The 15,223-nt window shown below is 35.1% G+C and overlaps 1 protein-coding gene across 1 annotated transcript; it reads right to left on the bottom strand.

Annotated features, from left to right (window-relative positions):
• Nucleotides 1-752: 752 nt before the first annotated feature.
• On the bottom strand, nucleotides 753-2,474 carry LOC141613524 (uncharacterized). The gene is made up of 3 exons (XM_074432263.1): nucleotides 1,704-2,474; nucleotides 1,362-1,656; nucleotides 753-1,219 (listed from the first exon to the last, which is right to left on the bottom strand). Exons 1-3 carry the CDS (start codon nucleotides 2,472-2,474, stop codon nucleotides 753-755), a joined length of 1,533 nt encoding a protein of 510 aa, XP_074288364.1.
• Between the last annotated feature and the right edge of the window lie 12,749 nt (nucleotides 2,475-15,223).

The following is a 15,223-nucleotide window of genomic DNA, read 5'->3' as shown; positions in this document are numbered from 1 at the left end:
TGGTATATCAAACATGGCTTGTTTGACCTCCTCATGAGTAATAGGAGCAAGCAGTAAACTGCAGTGCGCATCAGACACACAATTCCCAAAAGTTACAATCCTCCTGTTAACCTCCCTAACTTTCTTAGAAGTCCCCAGCAGAGATTTATAGTACTCTTCAAAGGCATTTTGGATACTCTCTGGAGTGGAACAAACATTATTCTTCATATCCTTCACCTGGAAAACTCTATTTCTGGCTCTTCTTCTTTTGATACGGGCATGAAAATAAGAGGTATTTTCATCCCCCAATTTACTCCATTCACATTTAGCTTTATGACTCAGGAACTGAGTTCTAGCTTTCCTCAAAGCAATCACCTCTTGGGCACAGTCTCTCTCATTCTGTATAAGATGGTCATTCAACGGGTCCAAGATCAGTCTCTCCTGGCAATGTTTTAAAGCAAGCTCGGCAACATCAGTCAGTTTCTCAATGTCACTAAACTGCTCTCTGTTTAAGTTCTTCAAACCAGTTTTCAACCCCTTCAATTTTGACACCACCCTGAACATAGGATTCCCCTGAACTCCCTTGTGCCATCCATCAATCACAATCTGTTTGTAATCAGGGGCCAAGGACCACATATTAAAGTACTTGAATGTAGCCCCCTTTCTCTGACTCACATAATCAAAGCTCACCACACATGGACAGTGATCAAAGGTTCCTTCAGGCATAAAGTGCACATAACTCTCAGGAAAAATATCAACCCAATCTTCATTAACTAAACCCTATCAATTCTGCTATAAACTCTGGTTTCCTTCTCATGCTTATTAGACCAGGTATAGAAAGCTCCCTGAGCACTAAGATCAACTAAGTTACAGTCCTGCATAGTCTGCAACATAGGTCTAGTCTCAGCATTTGTCACAGGAGCACTCCCAATCCTTTCATCACTTGCCATGACAGAGTTGAAATCACCCCCCACAAGCCAAGGGCCATTAACTCTTCCATGATAACTTCTCAAACTATTCCATAGGTCATCCCTCTCATTGAGCTGATTTAACCCATACACCACAGTAAACCAGAAAACAGTTTTTCTAGCCTTATCCACCACTTTAGAGTGAATGCACTGAATTGTCACATCATACACAGTTACCTCATACACCTTAGTATCCCAAATGAGCCATATCCTTCCTCCCTTATGAAGGCTAGTATTAGTACATATAGCCCAATCCTGACAAATAGTATTCCCTACATTATTCCCATTCTTACTCTTTATTTTTGTTTCCAACAAACCAAATAACCCTACCTTATTCTGGAAAATAAACTTCCTTATTTCATATTGTTTATTCAGGTTATTCATACCCCTAACATTCCACATACCACAACTAACCATTATCTTTTGATTTGCTAGTCTCACCTCTCTCAACTAGCCCAGAGATACCAAGCCTAGACCTCTGTAAAGAAGCAGTTAAAGCCTCCATAACAGTGACACTCCCAGGGGGGAAGCTCCTCTTTTCACCTTTATCATTTCTCATCAGTTTGGTAATGAACCTTCTAGGAATAGAACTCTCTACTATAGGCGTTTTCTGCACTATAACAGGAGTCATCATTACCCTAGGAGCCACTGGAGTAACCGTGACCACTGGAACAACACTCTTTTCAGGCACTTTTGTAGCAGGTCTAACCTGCTGTGGAGGATTAACTTTGTTACCCCCATCTTAGGCTTCCAGACCTTACTAACTTTCATTTTCCCAGTCCCCTTCCTGCAATCCTTAGCAACATGACCCATACCTTTACACCCAGTACATGACACAGGCAACCAGTCATATACCACCTTAACAGTATGGGTTTTCCCATGTTCATCCAGGAACTTAATCTCAGAAGGAAACTGCTGTCCTATTTCAACTTCCACTAAAATCCGTGCAAACCCCAAAAAATTCTTGTGAGTTGTAGCATCGTCACTCTTCACAAACTTACCAACAACTCCAGAAATTTTCTTAAGGCTTTCCTGACCCCAAAACTTCACATCTAATCCATGAATTTTCATCCAAATAGGAACAATTTTAACCTCATGTTTGATTAATTCAATCTCAGGACGCCATTCATTAACAATAACAGGTTTATTATCGAATAACAGATGGCCGTTATTCAAAACAAACTGTTGTTGCTCCTTAGACTTGAACCGTACTAAGAACACACCATTAGGCATAAAGGAAATCTTGTCAACCCCCTGACCCTGCCAGTCTCTTTTCACAAACCCTGTCAAAACAGAGCTCGGAGGGTTCGCACCCAAGACGTAGCAGTAAACTGAAGTAGACCAAAAAGAAATCTCACCAGCCACATCATCCTGTGTTATTTGAACCATAGGTGTTGACGGTGGGATCACCTCTGATCGCTCCAGCTCAGGCTCCTCAATTTCATCTTCCTCCTGCTCCAATATCTGTTCTAAGTCAGAATCAAATTCCTGAGACGAAAAAATGATGATATCGTTTTTACTCGACATCTAAATGATGTTTTTTCTAGTTTACAACTTTACTAAAATAATGATGTCTATGAAAATAGTAAGTAACATCAACCATAGTTATATTTTTTATGTTTGAAAATAATAACTGTATTGAAAAATTAAAAAATTCATCACTCATTTTCGCTTAACTATATGTTGTTACATTTAAGCAAATAAAAACAATTTAAATGAGATGGATAGAATAGATGAAAAAACATTAAAGATATGTTACTACTCCCTCTATTTTTTTATATATGACTTTCTCACATTTCGAGACACTCACTTCTCTCTTCAATATCTCTTAAAATATAAGACTAAATACTATGATATGTATACTCATATGAAAGAGTTTTTCGTAAGGAATTTAATAGTACCATTTTTATATTTTTTGAACAAATATATTTTTGTAAATATTAAAGTCAAAGGCTTACCTCGTAAATGTAAAACGTCATATATAAAAAAATGGAGGGAGTATTTGGTAATCAACGTACGAGAAAAATATAAATTTTTTCAATACATATGTAATAGGGTGTTAATATCAATCACAACAAATTCACTACACATTATAAATTAATGAATACATTAAAATATATGTCCAAAACACTACATTGATATTAAAAATGTGAGACTAAAAAGTTAAGCTACAATTTGGTCAAGCTGGAGTTTCATTCACCAAATTTGGACATCGTTTGGCCAGTTCCAAGACTATCCAACTGGATGTACAATGAGCATTGTACATCCAAGGTTATTTTAGTCTTTTTTTCAAATATTTTTGCAAAAAAAAAAGGGTAACGTAATTCAATTTTCAATCTAATCCTCATTCTCTCTCTCTGACTGTTTCCATATTTTTCTAACTTCTCTTCATCTTCCTCCATCATCCAGTTAATGAATCATCTTCTCCCTTAAATTATTATAATTAATTGACTATGCAGAACTGAGCATCATCTGGAAGAAATTTTTTTATCCAAAATTTATAATGCATGAAAATAGTTGAAGCTCGTATTATTTTTACATTAGCTCGTATTCTTATCTGAATATCTTGTATTCTTATGTGCTCGTATTTTAAAGCTCATGATCATTTTAAGCTCGTATTCTTTTTACATTAGCTCGTATTCTTATCTTAATAGCTCGTATTCTTATGTGCTCGTATTTTTAAGCTCGTGATCCTTTTAAGCTCGTGTTCTTTTTACGTTAGCTCGTATTCTTATCTTAATAGCTCGTATGCTTATGTGCTCGTTTTTTTAAGTTCGTGATCCTTTTAAGCTCGTATTATTTTTACATTAGCTCATATTCTTATCTTAAGAGCTTGTATTCTTAGGTGCTCGTATTTTTTAGTTTGTATTCTTTTAATAATAGTTCGTATGATTGGTGTAGAAATTTACCTCAAAGTATTGTTAGATGCATTTTTCCTTCCTAATGATGATATAAATTGCTTCTCGTTCACGAAATATTGTTAGATGCGTTTTTCCTCCTTGATGATGATGTAAATTGCTTCCCTTTCACCATTTTAGAATCAAAATTATGGAGAAGAGAGATTTGTCGACTGTCGTTTAAGAGAAATTTAGAGAAGTGAAAGAACAGGGTTTGTCGACTGAAGAGAAATCAGAATTAGGGAAAAAAGAGATGCGTGGAATTTATTTTTATTTTTATTGGGCTTATATATAATATATATATATATATATATATATATATATATATATATATATATATATATATATATATATATATATATATATATGGGCTGTTGTACAATCTTTCATTTGTACAACAGGATGTAGGATCCTATTTGTGTCGTTTGGCCATAATGGATGGTGATATTCGATTATCAATAATCTTAAGTGTCATCATCAATATTCGACAATACAATAAACGAACAATACAATACAAATGCTTGTTAATTCTTCTTTTTTTCCTTCTTATCTCTTCATTTCTCGTTTATTTAATTCCAACTCACAACAAAAGAAATATATGATTTTTTTGAAAAATCAATCTAATGAAAACAAAATAGGTATGCTAGATTTCTTATCAATTGATCTTATTTTATAGGTAAAATTTGTTGATGGTTTCATAAAAGTAGAATATGAAAAGTTTGGTATTAAAAAGGGAAAATTTGTAATTATGGAGTAGATTAATGTTTGAAAGATGAAGAATTACATAAGACGGATGATTATAACATATTGATTACTACTTTGCCTTTTTGTATTTTGTTTTTAATTCATTGTTTCATTAATTTTTGATCTAGCATTTTTATGTTATTATATCGCTTATATTGCGCCACATATCATTTTAATAACTACTCAATCTAAGGCTTTTTATATTATTATATAGATAAGATAGTTACCAAATAATCCTCCGCTTCCTTTTCTTTTTATTTTTAACATTTTTTTGTATTTATTTTAAGATCATAATCATTATAAATTAACTATATTACCTATTTAAAATATTTCTCATTTTCTAATTCACATTAACCAACATTGACTTTGACTTTGACCAAGTTTAACTTTGACTTTTACTTAAAAATACCGAGTATTATAGATGCGGTATGGGCCGGGCTAAGAGGCAGGCTGAGGCTGGGGGTTTGCGGCACTTGCACGGCACTAAATAAGGACCAAGCTGGGCCGGGACAATGTTGGGCTAGTTTTATCTGGCACTAACCCAGTCCACTGAGTAGCGAGCGGGTCAGTGCTAGGCTGAGCTAGGCTTTATATATTTTTTTTTGTATTTGGATCGGGCCGGGCCAGGGAAATTATGGCACTAGCCCGGCACAAAGGGCTAACCGGGCTGGGCCGTGCCGTTTGCTAAGCGGGCTGGTATTTTTCGACCCACGCACCCGGGCTGGGCCGTGCTAGCCCGCCACGTTTCACACCTCTATCTTCAAATGTGTTGCCTATATTCGAGCTTTATCATCGATTCATGTAAAATCTTTCTCCCTCGACCTCATTTTGTTATTTCTTCTGATTTCGAGGAATTAAGAAAAGTTGATAAAAATACTTGTTCAATCCTAAAAAGAGTGAGCAGTTCCTACCTGGACTATACAACTGTATGTACATCCAATGTTATTTTAGTCTTTTTTTCAATTACTTTTGCAAAAAAGAAAAAAAAAGTAAGTAATCCAATTTTCAATCCAATCCCCTGTCTCTGGTTGCTTCTATATTTTTCTAACTCCTCTCTATCTTCCTCCATCATCCAGTTAATAAATCATCTTCTCGCTTAAATTCTTATAATTAATTGAGTTTGCGGAACAAATCATATGACGTGACTCGTGAGCATCATCTTGAAGTAATTTTTTTATCCAAAATTTCTAATGCATGAAAAAAGTTAAAGCTCGTATTATTTTTACATCAGCTTGTATTCTTTTTACATTAGTTCGTATTCTTATCTTAATAGCTCGTATTCTTACATGCTGAATTTTTAAGTTCGCGATCCTCTTAAGCTCGTATTATTTTTACATTAGCTTCTTATTTTAATAGCTCGTATTTTTATATGCTCGTTTTTTTAAGTTCGTGATCCTTTTAAGCTTGTATTCTTTTTACATTAACTCGTATTCTTATCTGAATAGCTCGTATTGTTATGTGCTCATATTTTTAAGTTCGTATTCTTTTTATATTAGCTGGTATTCTTATCGTAATAGCTTATATTCTTATGTGCTCATATTTTTAAACACATATTCTTTTAATAATAACTCGTACGATTGGTGTAGATATTTACCTCAAAGTATTGTTAGATGCATTTTTCTTTCTTGATGATGATGTAAATTGATTCTCGTTCACCAAAATATTGTTAGATACGTTTTTACCCTTGATGATGATGTCAATTGCTTCCCTTTCACCATTTTAGAATCAAAATTAGGAAGAAGGGAGGTTTGTCGACTGTTGTTTAAGAGAAATTTAGAGAACCGAAAGATGAGGGTTTGTCGACTGAAGAGAAAACAAAATTAGGGAAAAAGGAGATGGGTAGATTTTATTTTTATTGGGTTTTAGATGGTTTAATATACAATATACTAATTTTAAACCCGTGCAAATTGCACGAGTATGTTATTTTATAAAATATGAATATTTAGGATTAGTGGAAATGACGCATTGAGGCAATTGGTCGATTGGTGGTGTTAATACGATACGTCCTCTTGTTAGGTAAATTTGAATTTTTTTTTCTTTCTCTTGTTATTCAGACAAAAAAAATGACTTATATCAAGCGAAAACGGATGAAAATTAAACTAACTTAAATTAGTTAAAAGGGCAATGGTCTTAATAGATGCAGACACTTGCGAATCGTTAAAACATGTTTTCCATTAGTGAAACTCGTGCGTGTTTGAAGAACCCATGCTATTGCACACTGAAAATTTTGGCCCGTGAAGATTTAAAATGGATTTGACCAGTGCACGTCTAAAATGGAAAGTTTCATCTGTGCACGTTTAAAACGGACATTTTAATCCGTGGACATTTAAAATGGAATTTTAACCCGTGCAAATTGACGGATATGTAATTCTAACATTTGTAATATAAAAGTTTTAAAAAAAAAATGATTATGTTTTGTATAAAATCGTACCTAAGAATTTGGATTTGAATTACATATTACGTTTGCAATTAGAAGTTTCAAAACCGGTGATCTTTAAATATAACACATCGGGTTTATACTTGCTCGAACACATCGGGTTTATAAACGGATTTGAATTACATATAACATGCACTACGCCAAATAAGACCTTCAATAACGGTCAGATAATGCAGTTACCGTTATTAAATAGAAACACATAACCGTTATTGGAACGACTGTTGTTAAATATATACCACGGTTGTATACAGACACGCGACCGTTATATAACATCAATAACGGATCTATAATACCGTTATCACAACTCAAGAACCGTTATAAAACTGTTGTTAAATATGTTTATGGCAACGGGTATACTTTTAAGAAACTGTTATGACATATTAATAACTGTTTCAAACCCATTGTCCTAGTTTACTATTGACAACGGTTTAGTGGTTCCAAAACCGTTGTTAAATATTATCTATGATAACGGTTCATTTCGTTATCTTATTTAATTAAATGTCAAAATTTAACAACGGTTTTATTGTGTGCTAAACCGTTGTTATATTTATCAACTGACAACTGTATTTAAACCGTTATCTATTTTTATTGATGAAACTTTGACTACGGTTCTTCTTAAATAAACTTCTTGAACCATATCCAACTCTTTTCCTGATGGCCTTTCCCCAGTTTTCAACATTCTCAGCATCAACCTGAATATTTTCTGTAGTTGTGTAGTAGAAATTAATGTCAGCATATATAGTTATAAATTACGTTAGTTCAAATACAGTATTTATACGGTTACCTTCTTCGAATCATCACCACTTCGAGTAGTTTTCCCAAAATACTTAGTGATACCAACATGCGTCGATACCCCTCTCACACGACCTGAATGCTCTGCTTTGCTGATTGCTCTAGCAAGAATGTCATCACGTCCTTCAGGCTTCCATTTTCCTTCATGTACCTCCTTCTCACGGATCCTCTACATACACATAAAACCATTAAGCAACTCACAATTATATAACTCCGACCACCAGTGGTAGGAGTGACATATTTATTCAAACTAACAGTTTTCTCTTTGATGTCCTTATCATATTCAGTTTCCGTCTTTCCATTCTTAGGAGTGTGACCTTCCACCCAAGCGTCGTGACGACTGAATTTTCCAAGATTCGCCTACAATTCATTCATCACATTGATATCCTCTCAAAATATGTATGATTACTATGAACATATATAACATCCGACTAAAACACCTAATAGGTAGTCTAATACTATAATAAATTATGTACTTACAAGTTTCTTCTTAATCAATCTATAACCACCTCGGGAGCCGTAAAAGACGGTCTTTTTCTTTGAAATGCTCGCCTTGTTCCTCTCACTCATAGCCTTCATCAAATAAATTGTATCAAGAAACGTAAGCATGAGAAAACACTAAACTAAGTATACTTCTTTACTTATTATTATTAAGTTACCTTAAACTTGTCAGACTACCTATAAGCGGTAAAGCTATCCCAATGGTCCTGACTGACATACGGATACTTCTTTTTTGGTGGTTTCTTGTTCATCTCCCTGGTTTCCTTGTCGAATAAGTGGTTCTCAGCAATCTTTAACTTCCAAGATCTGAGGTCTTCCCCTATCTTTTTTTTTAGGTACTTATCATACTTTTCGGGGACAACGTAAGCTAACTGCATATATGATGAGCATAGTTGGTACAAGTGTTTCGGCTAATACACATATTAAGTAGTAACTTAATTTCAGCTAAAACATTTATTATTGTATATACATACCTTTATTCTGTTTATTAGCATGGTGTTCCATATTTTAGTCAATTCACTGATACGCGGCGTACCGAGAGGCACATACTGTCTTACACAACAACCAATCCAACTCACAAAATACCTGGCATTCTCACCATATGATAGCCCCGTATATTTATCCCATTGTAAAGGATTAAGTATCTTTGAATTTATTGCTTCTAGGGAAACACTGTGGCGCATTCGACCCGTAGTGTGTTGCAAATTTTTCTCATCACCTGAGTCGTTGCCTGACGCATTTCCATTGTTTCTTTTCCTCTTTTTGACCATATCTAGAGCAAAAATTCATAAACAAATAATAACAATGTATACTTATAATAACAAACAAATCTCTAGAGAGTAGGGTTTATTACTTTTTTAAAGAGGACAATCCAGATTGATCTAGCGGCGGCAATGGCGATGATGACGATGACTGTGACGGCGATTGGGTAGGCTGGTGGTTGAGGGGAAGCTCAATGTTTGAAGATATTCTGTGGGGGAGGGGAAGCTCAGAGTATATATGTGTGAATAATACAACACTTGCAAGACCTTGTTTATTGGACAGTAATAAACATGGTATAAGAAAAACCGTTATATTTTATTTCCAAACAGACTACGGTTTTGTTTGAAACTGTAATTGATCAGTACTATCAACAACGAGTTAGAAATAACCGTTGTCTGTTATATTTTCATATTGTTTGATTTTCCCGCCAAGAAATAAAACATCATTTTTATATACATAACAACGGCTGAACCGTTATAACTGTACACGTCCAGAACAACGATTTAGGTATAACCGTTTTATTTTATATTTTATTTTCTTTGATTTTACCGCCAAGAAATAAAGCATCATTTTTATATAGATAACAACGGCCTAAACCGTTATAACTGTACACGTCCTGAACAACGGTTTAGGTATAACCGTTGTATTTAATAATTCATTTTGTTTGATTTTACCGCCAAGAAATAAAGCATCATTTGGTACGATTTTTCCCTAACCCGCCCGGCTGAACAATGAAAAAAAGTTTACAACAAAGAGAGTTTGATATATAACAGCAAGACAATAATTACACATGACGTAAGATATCTTGATTGGATTGCTGATATTTTCACGGCTGCCGGGAACATTTTTTGGATTTGCTAGTCTCTTCATTATCCCAAATACCTTCACCATGATCATCCCGTGTATATATGTTTGGAATGTTAACATTTTTAACATCATTACCAAATTGCGATATAGCAATGTGATCAAGTCCTTCAAATTCGATGTCTTCATCATCTGGAATTCGGCGATGGCAAGATAGAACAACTGACCACTTCATATCCATAGGATCGGTAACATAAAACACTTGTTTTGCTTGTGACGCTAATATAAAAGGATCGTCCTTGTTTCCAACCTTGTCAAAATTTACTAATGTGAATCCTAAATCATCCTTTCTAACACCATTGTTGTTGTCAACCCACTTGCACCGAAATAGAGCTATCTCAAAATCCATGTAGTCTAAAACCAATATCTCTTGAATAACTCCATAATATTGCATTGTACCCAAAATAGGATTTTTATCCTTTGAACTAGCAAAGTATATTGCCTCAGAATCTACGCAAACTCCACTATTTTGCATTGTGCTCGCCTCATCTTGAATACGGGTGTAGAAAGTGTACCCATTGATCGCATACCCGCTATAAAAAGTTATACGAGCATCACGACCGAAAGCGAGATGTCGTAGGCTGGTTGAGCAATCATCAATTGGGTTGTCATCATCGTAAATAGTATCCTTAAACTAGTCACTAAATTGCTTGTAATACTCATTTGCATACCACCTTTCGTTCTTATGAGGGTGTTTTCCCTTAAGGTAACTCTGGTGTTCCATACTGTAAGGCTGGACATGATCATCGTTAAAAAGAACGTATGTATGAGCTCTATGTCGCATGTCAGATGACATATCCTTGGAAACACGACCCCTTACACCTTTTCCATTCATCCGGTCACTATGACGATTCGTAGGAGCTCCAATTAACACATCCAAGGAGAGGTACGCGTAACAATATGAAAGAGCTTCATCGATAATTGCTCGCTCAGCAATACACCCCTCTGGACGATACCTATTAGATGTGTAATCCTTGTAAACTTTCATCAATCGTTCGAATGGGTACTGATATCTCAAATACACTGGCCCGAGATACAAAACTTTCCGGACTAGGTGGACAGTCAAATGAACCATGATAGTGAAAAATGAGGGAGGAAAATACATTTCAAACTGACAAAGACTGGTGACGAGGATGTCCTGCACAGTTTCCGCTTCATCGGGATCAATGACTTTACTGTTGATTGATTTGAAGAAATAGCGAAATCTGATTATATCATGTCGAACCTTTGGAGGTAGAATGGAATGAACGGCCATAGCTAGTAGTTGTTGCATCAATGTATGACAGTCATGCGACTTTAAACCAATAAGTTTTAGGTCCTACAACGAAACAAGGCTTCTAATATTAGACGAATAGCCCTCTGGCACCTTAATACCATGCAAGCATTCACAAAACTCTTTTTTCTCCTTTTTTGAAAGAGTATGAGCTGCAGGCGGCAAAAAAGTCCGATTTCCTTTTGTTTTAGCTGCCAGCTCGGGCCTAATACCAATCTTAACCATATCATCCCTAGCTGCATTGTTGTCTTTTGTCCTACTCGGAACATTCAGCAGAGTATTGATTATATTATCACAAACGTTCTTTTCAATGTGCATAAAATCTAGGCAATGTCTAACCGGGAGGTCACGCCAGTACGGAAGTTTGGTAAAAAATATGGTTTTTTTTTATAACCACGAGTAGACAACTTAGGTCCCTTCTTCCTGTATGTTATCTCAATATCTTTCACTTTCTCATACACTTCATGACCATTCAAAATCTGAGGACTCCCACATTGCTCAGGACACCCATTAAACGTCTTTTGAAACTTACGATAATGATGATCAGGGCATAACCATCGACGATTTCCCCTATACACATGCTTGCTAGAATGCTTCAAATATTCTGATTCAACATCCCCCCCCCCCCCAACATACATACACACAATGGGCAAGCATCTTTCCCATGTACAGTACGTCCAGAAAGATCGCCGTACGCCGGAAAGTCAGTTATTGTACACAATAACATAGCTCTCAGATTAAAACTTTCCTTCTTATAACCATCAAACACTGGTATCCCTCTTTCCCACAGAATCTTCGGATCATCTAGAAGTGGTTCCAAATACACATCTAAGTCATTTCCAGGTTGTCGAGGGCCAGATATTAACAAAGACAACATCAGATACTTCTTTTTCATACAAACCCATGGGGGCAAATTATAGATGGCCAACACAACTGGCCAAGTACTGTGTTGGGTACTCATATTTCCATGAGGGTTCATTCCATCTGTGGAGAGTGCTAGACGCAAGTTCCTTGTCGAAGTCAGGATATTTAGCGTCAAACTCTTTCCACTGTTGACCATCCGCTGGGTGTCTTAACTTTCCATCTTGAATCCTTCCACTATTATGCCAAGTCAAAATTCTTGCATCTTCTTCATTCAAATAAATCCTTATGAATCTTGGTATTATTGCAAAATACCACAACACCTTAGCTGGGATGTATTCCTTAGTCTTATAATGCCATACAAAGCAGCGCGGACAATATGATAATTTCTCATAATCTTTACGGTACAATATGCAGTCATTGGGTATACTTCTTACAACTAGTAAATAAAGGCATTTCAGATTAACTCAACTTCTCAATTAAATCATCAGCATTTATTTCCCCATCACCGATAGCTTCAAAAATCTCAGGTGTAGGTGAACGATTGTTTACACAGACATCATATTCCTCATCCCCTATATCTAAACCAGCAGCTTCAGGTGTATGATTATTTACCTCTACATCAGATTCCCCATCCTCATCCTCTAATTCTCCATGAAAAATCCAACGCCTATAATCTCTACTGAAACTATTCTTTTCTAAGTGTATTTTGACATCTAGGATAAGCAAAACCCTAATATTACCACATCTATTACAAGGGCAGGGGATTGATGAGTGGAGAAGAAAATTTTCACTAACGAAATTGTAAAATTCAGCAATTCCATCATTATAAATGGGATCGCCAATTTCACCATCAATCATCCAAGTACGACCCATATATAAGCCAGTAGCTATGAAAATGAAATTACCTTTTTAAAGCTATAAAGATTAATGACGGCGACGACGGCAAAGATGACTTGTTCACCATCAGAAATTCTATTATTAATACCTTTAAAATTTCATTTATTTTTAGAGTTGCATAATCTAAGACGGTTCTTCTAAGAACCGTTGTAATTGTGCATGCATGCATAAGGTGAATAATGGTCAAACAACCAATAATAATAGGGCATGCATTGGTAAATTAAAATCACAAACTTTTCAGTTTTCACAGTGGATCTGTTGTTACAATGGTTTTAAGAAATACCGTTGTTAATTGGTGTAATATGACAGCGACTTTAAAATAACCGTTGTTGATATATGTAATATGATAACGGCTTAACAAAGAACCGTTATCATTGTGTCTTATTATTATTATTATAACGGCTCCAATTCTTATTATCTTATTATGCCGTTTCCATTCTTTTTTATTATTATAAGTAGAAAGTTGGTCATTATAATATTTTATTTGGTGGATTGCCTTTGAATGTAAGGACTTAATTAAAACAAAACAAATAACATAAATAACTAAACTTTAATTCAAATAATCACCATAATCAAAATACAATTCATAATGTCAGATAATAATTACAGACTTAATTAGAATCCGATGAAGTATTAGGATAGTCTTCATGCCCAATTTCGGCATAGATCAAGTCATAGATCGACTCTTCATCATCAGCGGGCAGCGCAGGTGGAATGGCATCTTTCTCCCATGACATAGGCACGGTGGCAGGAATGTGATGCCTCCTGTAATGTGTCAGCAGATGATGATCAACATGGGCCGCAACCCATAGATAAGGGCCCTTTTGTCTAGCATCCGAATAGAAGTACTCTTTCCCCGCATCTTTTCCCGCAAATCTAGCCCCTAATTTTCTTGCATGACGAAAACTATCATGGCAGTTGGCTTCGTCAAACTCGATAAAAGCGAAGACTACAAAACCTTGCTTGTTTGTAGACACAAGGTACACTTTTTTAACCGCAGTGAAACCGGAGTCATGAAACATTTGCATCAACCACCCAAAATTAGGGTTTAAACCCTTTCCATTCACATCATAACGAACCAGGAGATTATGGAGAATGCAAGTAAAAGGCTGTGCGTAACGAGAACATGATTGTAGCTCCGATACACCAGCCATATTTTTTTAGAGAGAAATTAAAGAGTAAATGTTTGATAATTTAGATTTTGACCTAAAACATTATGAAGACATATTTATAGAATTATTTTGGTCAAATTGAATATTATTGGTCAAATTGAATATTTATTAATGTTCTGATAAAATTTTGCATGCAGTGGTCAAACTGAGAAATCTAATCAAATAGTGACAACGGTTGAATTGAAAAACCGTTCTTTCATAATTGAAAAGGATAACGATTACAAGAAACCCGTATCTATAATATAACAACGGGTACCACAAACCGTTGCTGGTGCTAATTTAGTAACGGTTTTTGAAATGCCGTTTTCTTAAACTGGTAACGGTTGTCTAACAACCGTTGATAAGAGAGATTTTATAACGAGCTTTTGGAAACCGTTTAAACATTTTTTATAACGGTTTGTTAAGTAGTCGTTGTCACATTATAATAACAACGATTTTCGTGGGAAACCGTTATTCTCATTAACAAGGTCTAGGTTTCTGCCAATATTTGGAAAACGGTATTCTAAGTGTCGTTATTAAATGCATTAAACCGTTGTGATACGCTCCTTATTGATTGCCAATTTTGGCGTAGTGATGGTAATCGAGAGGCTAAATTAAAACTGAAAAATATAGTATCAAATGAAATTGTTGATAAATATTAATATGAAATTTAACGCGTTTACGGGTTATATATGTGGAAAAGTAAGTAGTGATTGAGTTAACTTCAAAATTTATTTATAGTTTATAAGGTTAAATATTGAATCATCAACTTGTTAAAATTTGAACCGACCCGAGGTGTCTTGTCCACGATAAAGTTTGACTATATCTTGAGTCCCTATCTAGAATCTAGTTGGGTAACCCATTTGAAGGCAACTGGTTTAATGTCAAGATGAATACTTTCATCTTAATGAATACTTTTAAGTTTCAACTAAGGGTAAACCTAACAACATATGAAAAATACAATTTTTATGAATATTGATGCGTGCTTTATTTATACGTTTTATATATCATTTTACACGTATTTCTATGCATATTAGGTAGCGGCTATCTACTATTCTTTCGTGAATTATTGGCTACTTTGTGTTATTTTATAT

The sequence above is a fragment of the Silene latifolia genome, chromosome 11, assembly GCF_048544455.1.
Source record: "Silene latifolia isolate original U9 population chromosome 11, ASM4854445v1, whole genome shotgun sequence".
In the NCBI taxonomy this organism is placed as follows: domain Eukaryota; kingdom Viridiplantae; phylum Streptophyta; class Magnoliopsida; order Caryophyllales; family Caryophyllaceae; genus Silene; species Silene latifolia.
The sequence above is the reverse complement of the archived record's forward strand: the minus strand, read 5'-3'. Positions and strand labels throughout refer to the sequence as shown.